Below are 19825 nucleotides of genomic sequence, written 5' to 3'. Positions count from 1 at the left end.
CTCATCAAATGCTTAGGGTCAAGTGTCATCCAATCTCACTTTTAACTGCAAATGTTAAAAAAATGAGCACACAAGTAACTAGTGTCGAAAAAAGCAGTAAAAAAAGGAGCTGCAAAAATGTATGGATAGTAGTTACTGAGCTTACTAGAAGTTTTAACAGAAGATTGAACATAACATGAAAAGTTCTATTTGGAGGAGATTCACTTGTAACTTATGTACTTTCCCTAGGATTCTCATTGTGCCCTGTTATTGCCTTAATTAGGGAGATCCCTCAGGTCAGAATATGCAGGCATTTGTTGGGTTTTGAAATGTCCTCAGGGACTTTAGCCTGGGCATATTGATCTATGTACGATAACATTGAATAATCTAAAACACTGGGGTGAAATTCTGCCCTTCTTTCAACAGATTTTCTCCATTTCAATTGATTGGTAGTCTGTGTTAATGTTTTAATCCAATTAGACGAAAGATGGTCACCTGGTTCCTCTCTATAGGGACTTGTTTAAAGATTATTGTATATTTGTTAGATTTCATTAAATGAATTTATTATTTAACCTTTATTATTTGTCAGTTATATACGTCTTTGCTAAATTATTGATGAAAAGGTTAACAAACATTATATAATTGTTCTGATTTTTATTAATGAATATCAAAGCCAACGTATATTTTAAACACTTGTCTTTGTCAGCATTATTTTCGCTTTGAATATAATGCAAAGATTGTTTTTGGAATCTATGACAATTATATTGAAAATTGTAATAATTTTTTGGCCATGCTGTGAACATGTCCCTTTTATGTATTTTTTTTTCAAATAAAACTTCATTAAAATAATGATCTTAATACTGTTTGTGGGTGAACTGGCTTTATTTGAAATACTTTTGACAGTTACTATACAAACCATTGGTATATTTGCAGCCAAGAAAGGAAAGAACTTTGGTAGTTGGCATCAGTGTTTAATTATTTTGATAATTTTTGTATGAATGAGAATAGCACAAAATAAACACCAGTATTGGTATGTAAAAGATTTATAAGCGTGTTTGTATTTTCAGGTATAAAATATTTACATTCTGCACGAGTCATCCATAGAGACATTAAGCCTGGGAATCTTCTAGTCAACAGCAACTGCGTATTAAAAGTAAGTTGATGGTTAAGGCCACTAATGGTATTTACTCAGTCTCCATTTGCCAACTGTGTGTGGCCTATAGATTTTGAATTTTTAGATTCAATGTTTGTTAACAAGTTGTTTTATACTTTCATAACTTATTAAGCAGCCAGTAACATATTCAATTGGAATTAAGAAAAAATATATATTGCTGTAGTTATACATGAAGTGTATGACGTTTTGAACAGACTTTTAACTTACTTACAAATATTTGCTCACAGGTGCTGGTAAATGTATTCTTTCCACATACTAATGTTCTGCCTGTTTTGGTCCACTACATTACAATTCGTACAGAAATGCTCTGAACAAGGCCAATTTGCTTGGATGTAGGCAAATTAAACATGGGCAGACATTATAAATAGTCTGTCTACAGACAGCTGCTGTTGAAAACACAGCACTAATGGTATTGAGCTTGGAATTTACTGGCTGTTCTATATTTGGACTCATTTATTTACCTTAACTGTATTTTTGGTAGAACTCGTATTTGTTTTTGTGTCCAACAAAGTGCATATAGTCCTTAATGTAGAACAGTACAAATACATAGTTGATAATACCTTTTAGCTCGACTATTATATATGAAATATATATAGTGGAGCATGGATCATATTTTCTGGCAACATCAATCGGTCTGGATTTAACTGGGGAAAATGTGTCCGAAAATTTATATCCGAAATCATGACAAATTACGTTAAAATGTATACAATTGATTTTGTCATTCGTGAAGGTGGTATAATAAAAGTACAATTTAAATTCCCATAGGCATTTTTTTAAACGGTAAATACAAGTTTTCTCAATTGGTTTTATCATTTGCTATTTCATTGTTGTTTCGTGCATGGACTCTAGATGAGTCAATATACGCTCAGTGTTTCATGTGCTGTTTTATCTGACTTTTTTCATCGTTGTCAATATTATTAATCTGTGTGATTTGATACCACACATCTAAACTTCCAGTCGTGGTTATTCAACAACAAACAATAAAGTACACGAATTATTTTGATTCTAACACGATTTTTATACAATGTATATTATTAGCTCATCTATTTTTTGAAAAAAAATTATGAGCTATTGTCATCACCTTGGCGTCGGCGTTGGCGTTGGCGTTGGCGTTGGCGTCGGCGTCCGGTTAAGTTTTGCGTTTAGGTCCACTTTTCTCAGAAAGTATCAATGCTATTGCATTCAAACTTGGTACACTTACTGACTATCATGAGGGGACTGGGCAGGCAAAGTTAGATAACTCTGGCGTGCATTTTGACAGAATTATGTGCCCTTTTTATACTTAAAAAATTGAAAATTTTGGTTAAGTTTTGCGTTTAGTTCCACTTTTCTCAGTAAGTATCAATGCTATTGCATTCAAACTTGGTACACTTACTTACTATCATGAGGGGACTGGGCAGGCAAAGTTAGATAACTCTGGCATGCATTTTGACAGAATTATGTGCCCTTTTTATACTTAGAAAATTGACAATTTTGGTTAAGTTTTGTGTTTAGGTCCATTTTATTCCTTAAGCATCAAAGCTATTGCTTTCATACTTGCAACACTTACTAACTATCATAAGGGGACTGTGCAGGCAAAGTAATGTAACTCTGACTGGCATTTTGACAGAATTATGTGCCCTTTTTATACTTAGAAAATTGAAAATTTGATTAAGTTATGTGTTAAGTTCCACTTTATTCCTACAGTATCAAAGCTATTGCTTTCATACTTGCAAGATTTATGAACTATCATAAGGGGACCGTGCAGGCAAAGTTATGTAACTCTGACTGGCATTTGGACGGAATTATGGGCCCTTTATACTTAGAAAATTGAAAATTTGGTTAAGATTTATGTTTTGGTCCACTTTACCCCTAAAGTATCATAGATATTGCTTTCATACTTGGAACACTCACAAACTATCATAAGGGTACAGTAAAAGGACAAGTTGCATAACTCTGGTTGTCATTGTTACGGAATTATGGCCCTTTTTTGACTTAGTAACTTTTAATATATGGTTAAATTTTGTGTTTCGATCCACTTTACTTCTTAAGTATCAAGGCTATTGCTTTCAAACTTCAAATACTTACATGCTATCATGAGGTTACTGTACCTGGCAACTTGAATTTTACTTTGACCTTTGAATGACTTTGACTCTCAAGGTCAAATTATTAAATTTTGCTAAAATTGCCATAACTTCTTTATTTATGATTAGATTTGATTGATACTTTTATGAAACTACTCTTACCTGACATACCACTATAGACTCCACCCAAACCATCCCCCGTGCCCTCCCCCCCTCCCCCCTCCCCCCCCCCTATTTTTTTTTTTTTTTTTTTTTTTTTAAGATCATCTCACAAATGACCACCACACCCTCACACTATACCCCCACCCCCACCCCCCCCCCAATTTTTTTTTTTTTTTTTTAAGATCATCTCACAAAATTACCACCACACCCTCACACTATACCCCCCCCCCCCCTCCCATTTTTTTTTTTAAACTGTTATGTTTGAAATACCGTCCAACCATCGCACCCAAACCCCCCCCCCCCCCCTCCCCCCCCCCCATCGCCCCCCCCCCCCATTTTTTTTTTTTTTTTTTTTTTTTTTTCGCTTTTTTGGAAGATAATGTAATAAATGTCCACAACCCCACACTATACACCCCTCTTCACTCCACTCCTCCCTCCTTTGTGATTGAAAATGAGAGTCCCTTCACCTTTAAAAAGAAAATAGATGAGCGGTCTGCACCCGCAAGGCGGTGCTCTTGTTTTTCTTGAGTATTTGTGTGAAGTTCCGCCCATAAAATAACTTTTGGCTGTTCTGTCGATCAGATCCGCGACTTTCATTCATTTTCCCGGATTATTACGCTGGTGGAAAATGTATCGGCATGTTTTGTTTAGTTACAGCGCGTGCTTTCAGAGTATAAGGTCCGCCCACAATTATTGCAGAATATCTGATTTTCTTCTTTGTTTATATGAAAGTTTACTGTTTCATGCATGAAATGCACAATTTCCACGAGGATAACATCAAGATTTCCATCTCCGAAGTAACTGTCAACGATTTTATCGTGGACGAGTACACATTACGGACCGATTAATTAGTGTGCTAGGTATAAGCCGTTGAAATTATCGATTGATATTGACACGGGTTATTCACGCATGACTAATACACAACCACGCGAATCTTCGCTGCTTGGGGTCATAGTAGTCGGCTGACATGCAATAAACTGGTCCTGACCGATGTAATCGATTTGATGACATGCAAATTTTAGCAAACAGAATAGGACCGACTGTTTGGGATTTTCAATCAGTCTTTCATGAGCCCAATCGGTCTAGGACCGACAAAACCGAAAAAAATATGATCCCTGTAGTGTAGCTATCCTACTTACCCCGGCGTCGGCGTTTCCGTTTCCGTACAAATGTTAAAGTTTTTGTACTACCCCAATTATTTTCATTGTCCCTTGACATATTGCTTTCATATTGTGCATACTTGTTTACCAACATGACTCCAACCTATAAACAAGAGCAGACAACTCTATCAAGCATTTTGTCATAATTATGGCCCCTTTTTCACTTAGAATATGCAGCACATGTTAAAGTTTGCGAACAACCTCAAATATTTTCAATGTCCCTTGACATATTGCTTTCATATTTTGCATACTTGTTTACCATCATGACCCCCAACCTATAAACAAGAGCATACAACTGTATCAAGCATTTTGACAGAATTATTGCCCCTTTTATACTTAGAATATGCATATTATTGATAAATCTATGTTAAACTTTGCGTACTACCCCAAATATTTCCTATATCCTTTGACATATTGCTTTTATATTTTGCATACTTGTTTACCAACATGACCCCAACCTATAAACAAGAGCAGACCACTGTATCAAGCATTTTGACATAATTATGGCCCCTTTTGCACATAGATAATTGAACATTTTGCTTAAATTGCCATAACTTCTTTATTTATGATCACATTTTATTATTACTGTGACAAAATAACACTTACCTGAATACCACAATGGATTCCACCCAAACAATACTCCACGCCCCTACCCAGAATCCCTTCCCCCCCCCCCCAGCCCCCCCCATTTTTATTTTATTTTTTTAAACAAATAATAAATTACCACACCCCATATTATATCCCCCCTCTCACCCCCCTACCCCCCCCCTCCCCAACCTCCCCCCCAACCTCCCCCTCCCCCCCCCCCCCAATTTTTATACGCCCGTATAAAATACGGGACGTATTATGTGAAACCCCTTGGCGGGCGGGCGGGCGGCGGGCGGAAGGCATCACTTTGTCCGGACTCTAATTCAAATTGTATTCATCCGATCTTCACCAAACTTGGTCAGCAGTTGCATCTAGTTGATATCTAGGCCAAGTTCGAATATGGGTCATGCCGGGTCAAAAACTAGGTCATAGGGTCAATAAGTGCATTTTCAAAGGGGCCACTTTGTCCGGACTCTATTTCAAATTGTATTCATCCGATCTTCACCAAACTTGGTCAGCAGTTGCATCTAGTTGATATATAGGCCAAGTTCGAATATGGGTCATGCCGGGTCAAAAACTAGGTCATAGGGTCAATTAGTGCATTTTCAACGGCGCCACTTTGTCCGGACTCTAATTCAAATTGTATTCATCCGATCTTCACCAAACTTGGTCAGTAGTTGCATCTAGTTGATATCTAGGTCAAGTCCGAATATGGGTCATGCTGGGTCAAAAACTAGGTCAAAGGGTCAATTAGTGCATTTTACTTTGTCCGGACTCTAATTCAAATTGTATAAATCTTATCTTCACCAAACTTGGTCAGTAGTTGCATCTAGTTGATATCTAGGCCAAGTTCGAATATGGGTCATGCCAGGTAAAAAACTAGGTCATAGGGTCAATTAGTCCATTTTCAACAGCGCCACTTTGTCCGGACTCTTATTCAAATTGTATTCATCCGATCTTTACCAAACTTGGTCAGTAGTTGCATCTAGTTGATATCTAGGTCAAGTTCGAATATGGGTCATGTCGGGTCAAGAACTAGGTCATAGGGTCAATTAGTGCATTTTCAACGGCGCCACTTTGTCCGGACTCTAATTCAAATTGTATTCATCCGAAACTTTTAAACAACTTTTTATCCTGCGTCAAAGTGGTATGGGGGTATAAGTCACATTCAGTGACAAAGCTCTAGTTGACCTTTTGGTTTCCTTTTGTTTTAAAAAAGGTGAATATATTGTTTTCTATGGTTGTTTATGATAGGTGTTTTTTTAAGATAGGTGTTTTTTAAGAAAAAACAACAACAGAATAAGCATGAGTTGCATAAAGTAAGTAGAAAGCATACTGGACTTGTTTATGAAAGTTTAATGTGTTTCCACTTTTCTTCAAATATAAAAATATGGGTAATGGTAAAGTTATCAAGTTGCCCAAAACTTTCAAACGGGCGTATTTTGTGACAGTTTGGCACTCTTGTTTTTTTTAACATCATCTAATAAATTACCCCACCCCACATTATACCCCCCTCTCACCCCCCTACCCCCCCCCCCTCAAAAAAAAAGATATTATGTCCCCCACTATAGTAGTGGGGGACATATTGTTTTTGCCCTGTCTGTTGGTCTGTCTGTTGGTCTGTCTGTTTGCGCCAACTTTAACATTTTGCAATAACTTTTGCTATATTGAAGATAGCAACTTCATATTTGGCATGCATGTGTATCTCATGAAGCTGCACATTTTGAGCGGTGAAAGGTCAAGGTCATCCTTCAAGGTCAGAGGTCAAATATATGTGGCCAAAATCGCTCATTTTATGAATACTTTTGCAATATTGAAGATAGCAACTTGATATTTGGCATGCATGTGTATCTCATGGAGCTGCACATTTTGAGTGGTGAAAGGTCAAGGTCATCCTTCAAGGTCAGAGGTCAAATATATGTGGCCCAAATCGCTTATTTTATAAATACTTTTGCAATATTGAAGATAGCAACTTGATATTTGGCATGCATGTGCATCTCATGGAGCTGCACATTTTGAGTGGTGAAAGGTCAAGGTCATCCTTCAAGGTCAGAGGTCAAATATATGTGGCCCAAATCGCTTATTTTATGATTACTTTTGCAATATTGAAGATAGCAACTTGATATTTGGCATGCATGTGTATCTCATGGAGCTGCACATTTTTAGAAGTGAAACGTCAAGGTCATCCTTCACAAGGTCAAGGTCATCCTACAAGGTCAAACATCATATAGGGGGACATTGTGTTTCACAAACACATCTTGTTTTTTTCCTTTTTTTATTTTTGAAAGATCGTCTAATAAATGACCACACCCACATTATACCCCCTCTCAACCTCCCCCCCCAAAAAAAAATTTTTTTTCCTTTTTTTATTTTTGAAAGATCGTCTAATAAATTATTGAATAGGAACAATTTCCCCATGATGGCTTACGTTTTACTGTCAAGCACTCGAATAGTCGAGCGCGCTGTCCTCTGACAGGTCTTGTTAGTTCTTCTAGTTCATTGGTGCTTTTGTTGATAGTTTATTAAGAATAAATATTCGACCAAAATTTATTTGAAAGTAAGTTGTTCCCATGATATCTGAAAATGTATAATTTCACATTAAGATGTGTCGTTCTCCAACATTGTTAGAGGCAAACCAGGTATAATTTCATTAGTTGGTGCACTCAGCATTGGTTAACTGCTTGTATCCAACAAGCTTGCTCAAAGGGCCGAAATATACAAGTGCACAACTTTTATAATACGGCCGAAAGATACATTGTACAAGTGCACAACTTTTATAATACGGCAGTAAGATACATTGTACAAGTGCACAACTTTTATAATACGGCCGAAAGATACAAGTGCAAAACTTTAATAATATGGCCGAAAGATGCAAGTGCACAACTTTTATAATACGGCCAAAAGATACAAGTGTACAACTTTCATAATATGGACGAAAGATACAAGTGTACAACTTGTATAATATGGCCGAAAGATACAAGTGCACAACTTTTATAATACGGCCAAAAGATGCAAGTGTACAACTTTTATAATATGGCTGAAAGATACAAGTGTACAACTTTTATAATATGGCCAAAAGATACAAGTGCACAACTTTAAAATATGGCCGAAAGATACAAGTGCACAACTTTAATAATACAATATGGATACATAATGAAACATAATAATAAAACAATACTTGCTTACACCCATTGTACCTTGAATATGCAATTTTTATGTTTTATATCAAGCATTGAAACCATAATTATGATCACATGTTTTGCAAATGCAACTACATATTTTAATCACATACTTCATCAAAACTGCCAAGTCCATCTACTTAGAGTGTGTATGGAGTTACTGCTTGTTGCTTATGTGCTTGCTACATAATATCACACACTTGTATAACTTCAGATCTGTGACTTTGGTCTGGCCCGAGTTGAGGAGCCCGATGAGTCTGTACACATGACCCAGGAGGTGGTCACTCAGTACTATCGGCCACCAGAGATTCTCATGGGCACCAAACACTACACAGCCAGCATTGACATCTGGTCTGTGGGCTGCATCTTCGCTGAACTGCTGGGCCGCAGAATCCTCTTTCAAGCTCAAACACCCATCCAGCAGGTTTGTGGTTTTGGGGATTTTTCAATTTAGCTACAATTGTATTCTCATGTAAATAGGGATTCTTGATATCCTTGTATAGCAAGATACCACATCTAATTGTATTGTGCAGCTAGTGTCCTGCTCATGTCTCTTGTTATTGTACAGGTTTTAAGGAAACAAATAAGTACCCGAACAGTACTGACTTGGTCTTTTGTCAAACAAAATAAAACATTCAGCACAGACATTTGTCTATGGGGCTTCTAGTAATTTAATAATATAAGTGTAATGTTTTGACACACAGATGCTTACATTTGCTATATAAATTTTCAGCAAAAGGGAACCGTGTTCAAAGTGAGCCATTTGTATTTTACAAATGCTGGCGAATTGCATGGTTAATGACTTGACAATATTAATGTGGTAACCCTTCTCTATTTGACTTTGTATACAATATCTTCTTTGTCAGTGTGATGTGTATTAATAGTGACTAGATAATTGTACATAGCCAGTCACAGTGTCTATATATATAGTGACTAGATAATTTTACACAGCCAGTCGCAGTGTCATTAACCTAAGATTGCTTAGGTGTGTTTATAAATGGGTTCATTGAACCAACATGTTGTTATTTTCTGAATGAAATATCCATTTGTCCATGCATGTTTTATTATGTTTATGATAAGTGTATATTCATGAAAAAAAAATGAATTGTAAGTCTAAATGGCTATAAATGCATTTTCATTCAGCCTAGGCAATACAATTTTTTAAATGTTAAGCAAGAGCAAGAAAATAGTTTTGCCTAACCAAATTTATTTACAATATAACAATAATACCAAGTCATAGCTTATCATTAACTAAGGACTAGAAACACTGGACTCAGAGATATTTTATGATATTATTTTTTTTATGCTCCGAGGATCTAATGATCGGTTGTATATTGTTTTTGGCCTGTCTGTCTGTCTGTCTGTCCCAAAACTTTAACCTTCGTTAAAGTTTTGCGATAACTTTTGCAATATTGAAGATAGCAACTAAATATTTGGCATGCATGTGTATCTCATGGAGCTTCACATTTTGAGTGGTGAAAGTTCAAGGTCATCCTTCAAGGTCAAAGGTCAAATATATGGCTTCAAAGTGGTGCAGTAGGGGGCATTGTGTTTCTGACAAACACATCTCTTGTTGATTGATGGAAATTGAAATAAAATCTTATTGGATTATTTTAGCTGGATCTCATAGTTGATCTCCTTGGCTCACCAACGCTAGAAGAGATGCGGTCAGCGTGTGAGGGGGCTAAGGCTCACATCTTACGTAGCGCCCATCGGCCCCCCTCACTCGCCGCCCTGTACACACTCTCCAGTCAGGCCACACACGAGGCGGTGCACCTGCTGTGTCGCATGCTCATGTTTGATCCAGTAAGTGCCACTTTATGCTTGTGTGGTTTTGAGGTTTTGTATTACTTAAGAATATCTTGAGCATTTAAAGTAATTTGAAATATTACAGTTGCTTTGGTGGAAACAACTTTGAAGCAGTTGTACTTGTTAGTAAGTAGTGGTAAAAGCATTTGCTTAATGATGAGAATTTGATTGACAATGTCTTCAATGTTAAAGGCTATGACTTTGTTTCACAATATTTTTTTTTCGTAATATTATTCCTACACTGTAAATATTGTGAGATAGAATTTGTAGGCGTGCTTATACATGCCATAGTGTATCCTTAGTTCATAGCATAAGAAGTGTCATTATGTCCTAATGTTTGAACCCTCTGTCTCGAAGGACAAACGAATCACCGCAGCTGACGCACTGGCACACCCGTACTTGGACGAAGGTCGGCTACGATACCATTCCTGCATGTGCACATGTTGTCACAACGTGGGCGGGACAGTGCGACACTACACGCACGAGTTTGAGCCCATCTGCAAGGAGCCATTCAGATATGACTTTGAGGATGACCTTACATCAGTTTTCAAGGTCAAAGGTGAGAAGAGAATTCCTTTTCATCCTATTAGAATTAAATAGATCACTTATAAGGATTGTTTTTGATAATGCATTGGCGAACAGCATTACTTCTGATTTCAGTGATTTGGCAAAATTTTGTTGTACATAAATTTTAGTGCAAACTAAACTCAATATAATTATTGGTTTAGTAAGAAATATTACAGAAAGAAAATCACAGAAGGTAGCGCTATTGATTCTGTGTTTATTTCTTTATTTTTCAGAAAAGCTACATAAGTTCATTTTGGAACAGCAGAAGACGAATAACCGAGTTCCACTTTGCCTTAACCCCAGCTCCATATCATTCAAAAACTTTGCAAAGTAAGGAATACAACTGAGATCTACTTTGTGAACATTTTCGACAAAGATTAAGTGGGGCTGTTAGCCTCTGTTGAATGGTCCGATGAAAAGAAATATGTTTTCATGTTCAGACATATTTTTAATTAATGGATGTGAAGGATACAGCCTCAAGCTGCAAGTCAATATTTCGATCATTAACATTTGCATTAGAAATGTTGGATTCTTTGTGTACCTTCTCACTAGTTAAATCATGACCAATAATTTTTTGCATAGCATCAGTTAATTGATGAGAAAACATGGTTATATCAACTGCTGACTTCAATGTTTAGTGAGTGAAGTGTGCATGTTTTGCCTTTTATTTTTGCTTTGTATTCATTTAGGCATGACATCTTTTCCACATTAAAAGTCCAACTGATGGACCATTCAATTGTGCATGTTATTCAGTTGCCTCATTTACAAATTATCTGCAATTTTCAAAATTATGTTTCTGTGGCAGATTCAAAGTATACAACAGTGATGTTTCCAAGTCTTTCAAGACATATAATGACTTTCAAATTCAATTTGTTTGCACGCATGACTTTTCCATCATTTCATGTCCATTTAATTGCCTTTAGTACCTTGCTACTTTTTGTTTAAAAAGCGTTTTGCCGTGTGTTTACGTTTGTCTTCTTGTTGCATTTTTCAGTTCTCAGGTTGCCCAACCCTCCGAACTACCCCCTTCACCGCACGTGTGGGAATGAGGCACAGGATCTCACCAATGCCAAATTAACACAAACCTTGTACAAAAACACCAACATTTTACTACTCTTGACCAAGAGCAACTGAAACGAACACTGTTCAAGAACAGGGCCTGTCCTAGGACATGGCTTTAGAATTGCGCTTAAAGCTTGTGGACCAATACTTCAATCCATTCTCCCAGCACATGATTTTCGAAACGTTTTACATATATGGCAATTGCTTTTATGCACACCAACAACCGCAAATGCACACAAGATTTTTTCAGATACTGCCATTTTTGTTGAGTACAATGTTTGAATTTCATCGAAGAAGAAGAGTTACAAAATGCAGTTTAGAGGCACTCTGTGGACAAATATTTGTCAACTTTATCGTGATAGATGTGGTAATCATTCAATGTTATCATTCTTGTCACATATATTTGTGTGTTTAACTCTTAGGCATATTAATCATTTTATAGAATAGTATACATAGCTTAGATTCATTTGAAAATAGTCAAACAAGGTAGATCATTTTCTTACACAAACTAATATTTACTAATTCCTATCATGGTGCTGTGTTTAGACTTTTCATCGTACCCACAGAATGTGATTTCTTTTAATGTTAATCATTTTGTGTTATTTTCACCAAGTAATGTGTTAAACTTGCAAATTGAGGACTGGAGTGTGGTTAAGAGTAAAGCAATGGACAATTTGCTTTTCCATGTTCTTTAATAACTGTCTTTTACAACAGTGTATAGAGATCTCAGCATAGATGGTCTGTTAAAAAAGTACTATGTTTGACTGATACCAACCATACATATGTATTTTTATGATTTAAAGTAGAATAATCAATTATGCAGGGTTTGAACATATGTAAATAAAAATGCCCAAATATGTCAATGGTTTGTTAGTTCAAGTTTAATCAAATTTAAAAAGAGTAAATGAATTTCTATTTTTTGAAGAAGTTAAATGAAGTAAAACAATTACTATTGTAAACCATGCTGCAAATGTCATGTATTGGGAGTTGTTATGGTATACATGATTGATTTATTAAAAATCTATGTAGTAACTGATGTGAAATTGTATAAAGAAGTGATATACTTGGTTAGTTTCTTGTCATATTTTAAGATCTGTAATTTAGCAGCCAATCTATATTCATCAATTTCATGTACAAACTAATAGTAACGACTAAACATAAGGGATATATTAAAGTTACAAAGCACATCAGTTAAGTGTCAGCTGTTCGCACATTACAGACATCTGTCTCCCATTAGCCATTTTCACTTGATTGTGTATATGTATTTTTATTACTAAATGACTAACGATACAAGCTTAATTTGTACTTTTATTGACAATCTGCCACAGGGCAGTAACAACTTACCATAAAACTCTTTGGCTATATTTGTGTAAGACTTGTGTAGATTTTCTAATAGGACTAGTAGTTGGTTGGAAATGATGGCAGCTGTTTAGCTGTATAAATGTACTGACGGACATGCTTATTTGGAAAATCTGGAATGAAGCAACAGAATGGGTAGCATTTATGTAAATGGATATCTCTTTGAATCTCAGGGTCTAACTACAAACATGCAAGTATATTTGCAGGCCTCGTGTGTGCTGATGTATGACTTGCATGTACTCTCGAATCAAAAGCTATACAAGAATGACAGCCTTTCTTTTGAAGAATGATGAGAACTTATTGCAAACTAACTTTTAAATGTATATTAGTTTTTAAGACATTATGTGACACAAAGCATGTTAGACTAGTTGAATCAGAAAAATGTGTTTATAACATCGATATTTGGATACAAAATAATACTATGATTGAACAATATCCATGCTTAGTTTATAATTATTGTAAATGCAACAAGGCCAGTATACTTCTGCAAAAGTTTGTTTGCTTAGCTATAAAAGGCTTCAGACTCTTTAAAATATAACATGATGAAACATGTTTGTTGAGGGTAAAAGATAATAAATATTTTAAATGTTGCTTTTTTTCTGTGTGTTCTATTTATAAGAAGCTTTCTGTATTAGTGTTAATTGATGGTCAAGTAACAGACTGACATAATAAATGACTATTATTATTGTGTTGTTCAACTTGCATGAATCAGGATATTTTGCTTCATCAACTAGTTTGTAGTTATTGATTAATAACAGTAACATCAAAAGTAATTACAAAAGAAGTAAATCACATGTTATAAGATGTTGAATTTTAATAGTTCCTTAGTTAATGGCTGTTAATATGACGATAACAAGTAATTTCAATAATTTCAAACAAAGAACTGGGAGAAGCATAGATCAGTGATTTGGTTTGCTGTGAACACTTGCATGTGTTGAAACAATATCAACAATGTTCTGACCTTTGGTTGTTGCTGTATGTCATGTTCATTATATTGTGTGGTTATTCATGAAACTCAAGGTACAAATGTATTTCATGCTAGATTGTAAATAATAAGTTGTCGTAGGTTAAACATGGAATCAAGGTTTTAAAGCTGTGATAATGATAGAAACTTAACCACGTCTAATGAAATGTTCTGATCAATTCATGTACTAATTTTCATCTTCTAATTTGCATTGTAATTTGCATTGTAGGACATCATTTTTGATATGTTATGGTGAAAGATTGCGTGTTTTTTTAAGAAAGGACCACCAAAGATATAAAATGAAATTATAGTGAAATTTAATTGCATGTATGTAGATAAAAGAAATATGAAATTTAGTTTGTATGATAAATGTACGTTTTTATTTTGGAATATATACAAACAACTTAATATTTCAGCTCTTGAAAATGGTAAATGTATCAGATAATGTAAGAAAAATTTATATTTATAAAGTAATTGATAGAAATGATTTTTTTTTGCGCGCACACATAATGTATATAAAGCAAATATGGAATACCAATTTATCTGTTAAATTACAAATTGCTATTTTATAGTTTCACATGGTGTTTTGCCTGCTTGGTGTTTTTCCCTATGTTTGTACATATTTGTGTATCCATGTTAGCACTTTCTGCTTGTGATTGTTAGCTATACAGTGTATCCACATTTTTGTTTGATATATATTAATATTTTTGGTATTGTAGTATTGCATACAAGAAATGCACCTTTTGTATCTTTATACTTTGTACATACTCTGCATGCATGCTTACTTTTTTATCTTTGTGTCCATAATAGATTTATGCAAAGTATTATATAATTATATTTCAATATCAAGAACTTCTAATCCTTAAAACAAACACACAGACATACAAAAAATGTCGACATTTATATACAACATATGATTTGGCTATAAAAAAAAAAAATCACTCATGGAAGTTGGTCAATGATTTTGAATTAATTAGTATTTTTTTTTAAAGTTTTGCAAGTACTGGTTTAGTGGTAGGGTTTAAATATGGATAAGTTTGTAAATACTTTTTCACTGCAGGTAGCAGTTTAATTGGTTGGTGTTTTGTGGGATTTTTCTAATTGATATAGATATATGTATCCTAGCAAAGTGTAGATGTGTGCAGCTGCATATCCTTGTGTCATTGAGTCGTGTTCTGAGAAAACTGGGCATAATGCATGTGCATAAAGTGTTGTCCCAGATTAGCCTGTGCAGTCCACACAGGCTAATCAGGGAAGACACTTTCAGCTTTTACGACATTTTTAGTTTGAATGAAGTCTCTTTTTAGCAAAAATCCAATTGCGGACTGCACAGGCTGATCTGGGACAACACTTTACGCACATGCATTATGCCCAGTTTTCTCAGAACGCGACTCCATTAATCATAGTTAATATAGATTGGTGATTTTGTATTGTGGCCTGCCCCTCTCATTCATTAATCTTGTTGTTTGTATTTGTGCATAGTCTTTTTGATATTCTTTGTGGTCTCTTTCCCCACCCATGGAGTGTGAGGCATTACAAATTGCCCTTGTCTGTCCGTAAATCCTGAAGCGTGTGTTTTACTCTCCATTTTCACAGTTTAATGACCAGTATGTGTAGTTTAAAGATAAGAAAGGAATTTTTACATTGTGGCACTGTGTATGTTTTTCTATTTTAGAAAACACGGTTCCAAAATTATATGTGTTCAACTTCTGGTAGTGTTTTGCAGATTTTGGTCACACTTTCACAGCTGAATGTTTAGATGATTGTTATAAAAGAAATGTTGAGTATATCCAGTTTTTTACCATTGTCTTTTTGTCCCCAGTAGAGTTTATTGATGTCCAATGATGCATTGTGTGGGGCATCAGTGTCTGTGACACATTACTAGTATTTTTCTGTACAGAGATGTAAAAAATAAATAATGTCATTCCAAAATTATTATTGTAAATACTCTGTGATTTTCTTGTTTTCTGGAGTGTTCTTTAAGTTATACTAGCACGTAGGGTATATGTATTTATACAGTGTAAATGAGCAATATTGTAACGTTTTTTTTTAACTTTTTGTGGTGGATCAATGCACATAAAAAGGGTTGAGTGATCATTCAGTTTCAACTTTACAACACTCGGTCACCTTCAAAAGGTGCATCATTCACATTGGAAATGTTTGCTTCTATCATTACAATGGAATCATGCATAAGTACTTTGTGCAAATAGTACGAAATGGAAACTGATTTCATGAATTATCACCATTTATTAAATGTGCATTTGTACTTCTGTGAAACACTTGTATAATTGTTGTTCAGAGTAGAAAATAGAATTTTGTAAGCAGAAAAATCATTCTTGCAGCATGTACAGCATGTAAAATGGAGCATTGTGTTAGTTGATAAGATCAGGAATGATTAAAATGTGAACTGTTCAGAAGTAATGTAAGACAACCCAGTCTCAGGGTTTTAGTTAGCTGCTTATGAGTTGTCCCCTTTGAATCAACAGTTGATTATAATCATATGAGCAGTGCTCTGTGGAAAGGATCTTTAATGCAAGTGCATAAAGTGTTGTCCCATATTAGTCTGTGCAGTCCGCAGAGACTTTCTGTAAACCAAAAATACCATACAAGCGGAAAGTGTTGTCCCAGATTAGACTGTGCAGTCCGCAGTACAGAGACTTTCTGTAAACCAAAAATACCATACAAGCGGAAAGTGTTGTCCCTGATTAGCCTGTGCTTACTGCACAGGCTAATCTGTGAAGACAGCTTATGCTCATGCATTAAACCCCATTGTCACAGAGCACAGCTCATATATTTCGTTTTCTTCCTTTATTGGAACAGTAGTGAGGATATAATATATGTGATTTCTAGATAGTGCATGATTTGCTATTGTATTGATCATTGTTCTTTAATATTAAAGAAAGGGACACCGCAGATGCTTGAAGATGTTCAATGAATGTTAAATAGGTGTCATAAAATGTATTAGAGTGTATAAGTAAGAACTTATTTGTATTTGCAGTGCACATTGGTTTGAGTGTTTGGTGGTGCTTATTTTGTTTTGATGAACCTGGCAAAATTTTAGTCATTTTATGGAGGAAAAAGCATTTTAGTCTTCAGAGAAATAAAGTATTTTGTTTTTGACTCTTAACAATATTGTTAAAAGACTTTTAAATTTGAGAGGTTAAGCCACCTTTTTACTGGAAATAGTTTTAGTTTTAGCCCTGGTGTTCGATCAATATGGTGGTGTCAGTGTTTTCTGTTTGGAAGAGAGTTTATAAAAACCTATTCAGAAACTTTTACCAATTTCTTGTGTCTTTGTTTATTAATGATGTCTATATTTTGGGTTTTGTTTTTATCACTTGCTAGTTTCTAACCGGTTAGATCAGTATAATTTTGTGCCCAGAGATAGTGTGTAATTTTGTGGGTAAGATATAGTCCATTAACTGCCTATTTGTGTGTTCGTGTGTGGTAATTCTCTTGTTTTAATTCTGCATTTATGTATTATTCCAAATGTTGTGCACACAAACTATTTGAAAAAAGAAATAAGTATTCTGTATGTACTTCATTCATTGAAAATCAAAACAAATCATTGCATGTGAATCAGAACGCTTGATTAACAAACATCAAACAATTATTGAGAAATAAACTAAATATAACTCAAAATTGTTTTGTGTTTTATTTCTCAAGCTTCATTGTGCTTACATTTATCATCATATTTGTGTCAATTTTGTTCACCAGCAGACATTGTGAAGGCTACAAAAACTGCATGAAAAATTATTGTCATTCTGTTTTTCTTGACATACACTTTAAATATTTGCAATAAAATGTAACAAAATAAATGCATCGTTTTTTATTATTTCCGTTTTTTCTTAGCTCACCTGAGCGCAATGTGTAAATGGTGGGCTTTTGTGATCGCCTTTTGTCAGTCGTGTGTTGTGCGGCATCAACATTTTCCTTGTTAAAATTCTAGAGGCCACATTTATTGTCCGTTAATTGGTCAGAAGATTTTTTCCAAAGATATCTAAATTATGTTATGGACGAGTTGAAAATGGTTCCAGTTGGTTGAAAAACATGGCCACCAAGAGGCGGGGCATTTATATACGCCCGTTTTAAAAAAATGGACGTATTATAGTTTCACCTTGGCGGCGGGCAGGCGGAGTCCACAGCAGTTTCCGCTCTCTAATTCAAATAGTTTTCATCCGATCTTCACCAAACTTGGTCAGAAGTTTTATCTAGACAATATCTTGGTCAAGTTCGAATATGGGTTATGCCGGGTCAAAAACTAGGTCACAGGGTCACTTAGTGCATTTCAAGCATTTAGCATGGTTTCCGCTCTCTGAAGTAGTTTTTATACGATCTTTACCAAACTTGGTCAGAAGATGTATCTGGACAATATCTAGGTCAAGTTCGAATATGGGTCATGCCGGGTCAAAAACTAGGTCACAGGGTCACTTAGTGCATTTCAAGCATTTAGCATGGTGTCCGCTCTGTAATATAAGTAGTTTTCATCCGATAATCACCATACTTGGTCAGAAGTTGTATCTAGACAATATATAGGTCAAGTTCGAATATGGGTCATGCAGGGTCAAAAACTAGGTCACAGGGTCACTTAGTGCATTTTCAAGCATTAAGCATGGTGTCCGTTCCTTAATTGAATTAGTTTTCATCCGATCTTCACCAAATTTGGTCAGAAGTTGTGTCTAGACAATATCTAGTTAAAGTTCAAATATGGGTCATGCCGGGTCAAAAACTAGATCACAAGGTCACTTAGTGCATTTCAAGCATTTAGCATGGTGTCCGCTCTCTAATTGAAGTAGTTTTCATCTGATCTTCACCAATTTTGGTCAGAAGTTGTGTCTAGATGATATGTAGGTCAAGTTCAAATATGGGTCATGGTAAAGTTATCAAGTTGTCCAAAACCTTCAAATGGGTGTATCTTGTGACAGTTTGGCACTCTTGTTCCTTATATGGCTATAGTAAAACCTTTTTAACACTCTAGAAACCACATTTATTGTCCGATCAGAACTTGGTCAGAAGATTTGTCCCAATGAAATATTGGACGAGTTCAAAAATGGTATGGTTTCAGTTGGTTGAAAAACATGACTACTAGGGGGCGGGGCATTTTTTTATATGGATATATATATATATATATATATATTATATGTGTCCCAATTATATCTTGGACGAGTTCGAAATGGTTGAAAAACATGGCACCAATTGGGCGGGGCATTTTTCTTTATATGGCTGTAGTGAAACATTGTTAACACTCTAGAGGCCAAATTTTTAGTCAGATCTTCATGAAACTTTGTCAGAAAATACGTCCCAATGACCTCTTAGATAAGTTCGAAAATGGTTCTGGTCTGTTGAAAAACATGGCCACCAGGGGGCGGGGCATTTTTCCGTACATGGCTATATATTACTATTGTAAAACCTTGTTAACGCTGTAGAGGCCACATTTATTGTCTGATCTAAATGAAACTTGGTCAGAAGACTTGTCCCAATGATATCTAAGACGGAGTTCAAAAATGGTTTCGGTTGGTTGAAAAACATTGCCGCAAGGGGGCGGGGCATTTTTCCTTTTATGGCTTTAGTAAAAACTTCACACTCTAATTGCCACATTTATTGTCTAATCTTAATAACACTTGGTCAAAAGATTTGTTTTTAATGCTATCTTTGATCAGTTCGAACAAAGTTCCGGTCTGTTGAAAAAACATGGCCGCCAGGGTTCGGGGAATTTCTCCTAATATGGCTTTAGTAAAACCTTGTTAGCACTCTAAATT

General features: G+C 35.3%; 1 protein-coding gene across 1 annotated transcript in view; it reads left to right on the top strand.

The window, feature by feature from the left end:
- The window catches only part of LOC127870046 (serine/threonine-protein kinase NLK-like), a 62366-nt gene extending 44482 nt beyond the window's left edge, over nucleotides 1-17884 (top strand). The window contains exons 5-10 of the mRNA XM_052412709.1: nucleotides 1047-1132; nucleotides 8520-8729; nucleotides 9923-10111; nucleotides 10472-10673; nucleotides 10915-11011; nucleotides 11676-17884. Of these exons, the coding sequence (XP_052268669.1) occupies nucleotides 1047-1132; nucleotides 8520-8729; nucleotides 9923-10111; nucleotides 10472-10673; nucleotides 10915-11011; nucleotides 11676-11730 (839 nt within the window). The 3' untranslated portion in view covers nucleotides 11731-17884. The remainder of the gene's footprint in view (nucleotides 1-1046; nucleotides 1133-8519; nucleotides 8730-9922; nucleotides 10112-10471; nucleotides 10674-10914; nucleotides 11012-11675) is intronic.
- The last annotated feature ends 1941 nt before the right edge of the window (nucleotides 17885-19825 follow it).

This window comes from Dreissena polymorpha, chromosome 1 (genome assembly GCF_020536995.1).
Source record: "Dreissena polymorpha isolate Duluth1 chromosome 1, UMN_Dpol_1.0, whole genome shotgun sequence".
Classification (NCBI taxonomy): Eukaryota; Metazoa; Mollusca; class Bivalvia; order Myida; family Dreissenidae; genus Dreissena; species Dreissena polymorpha.
The sequence above is the reverse complement of the archived record's forward strand: the minus strand, read 5'-3'. Positions and strand labels throughout refer to the sequence as shown.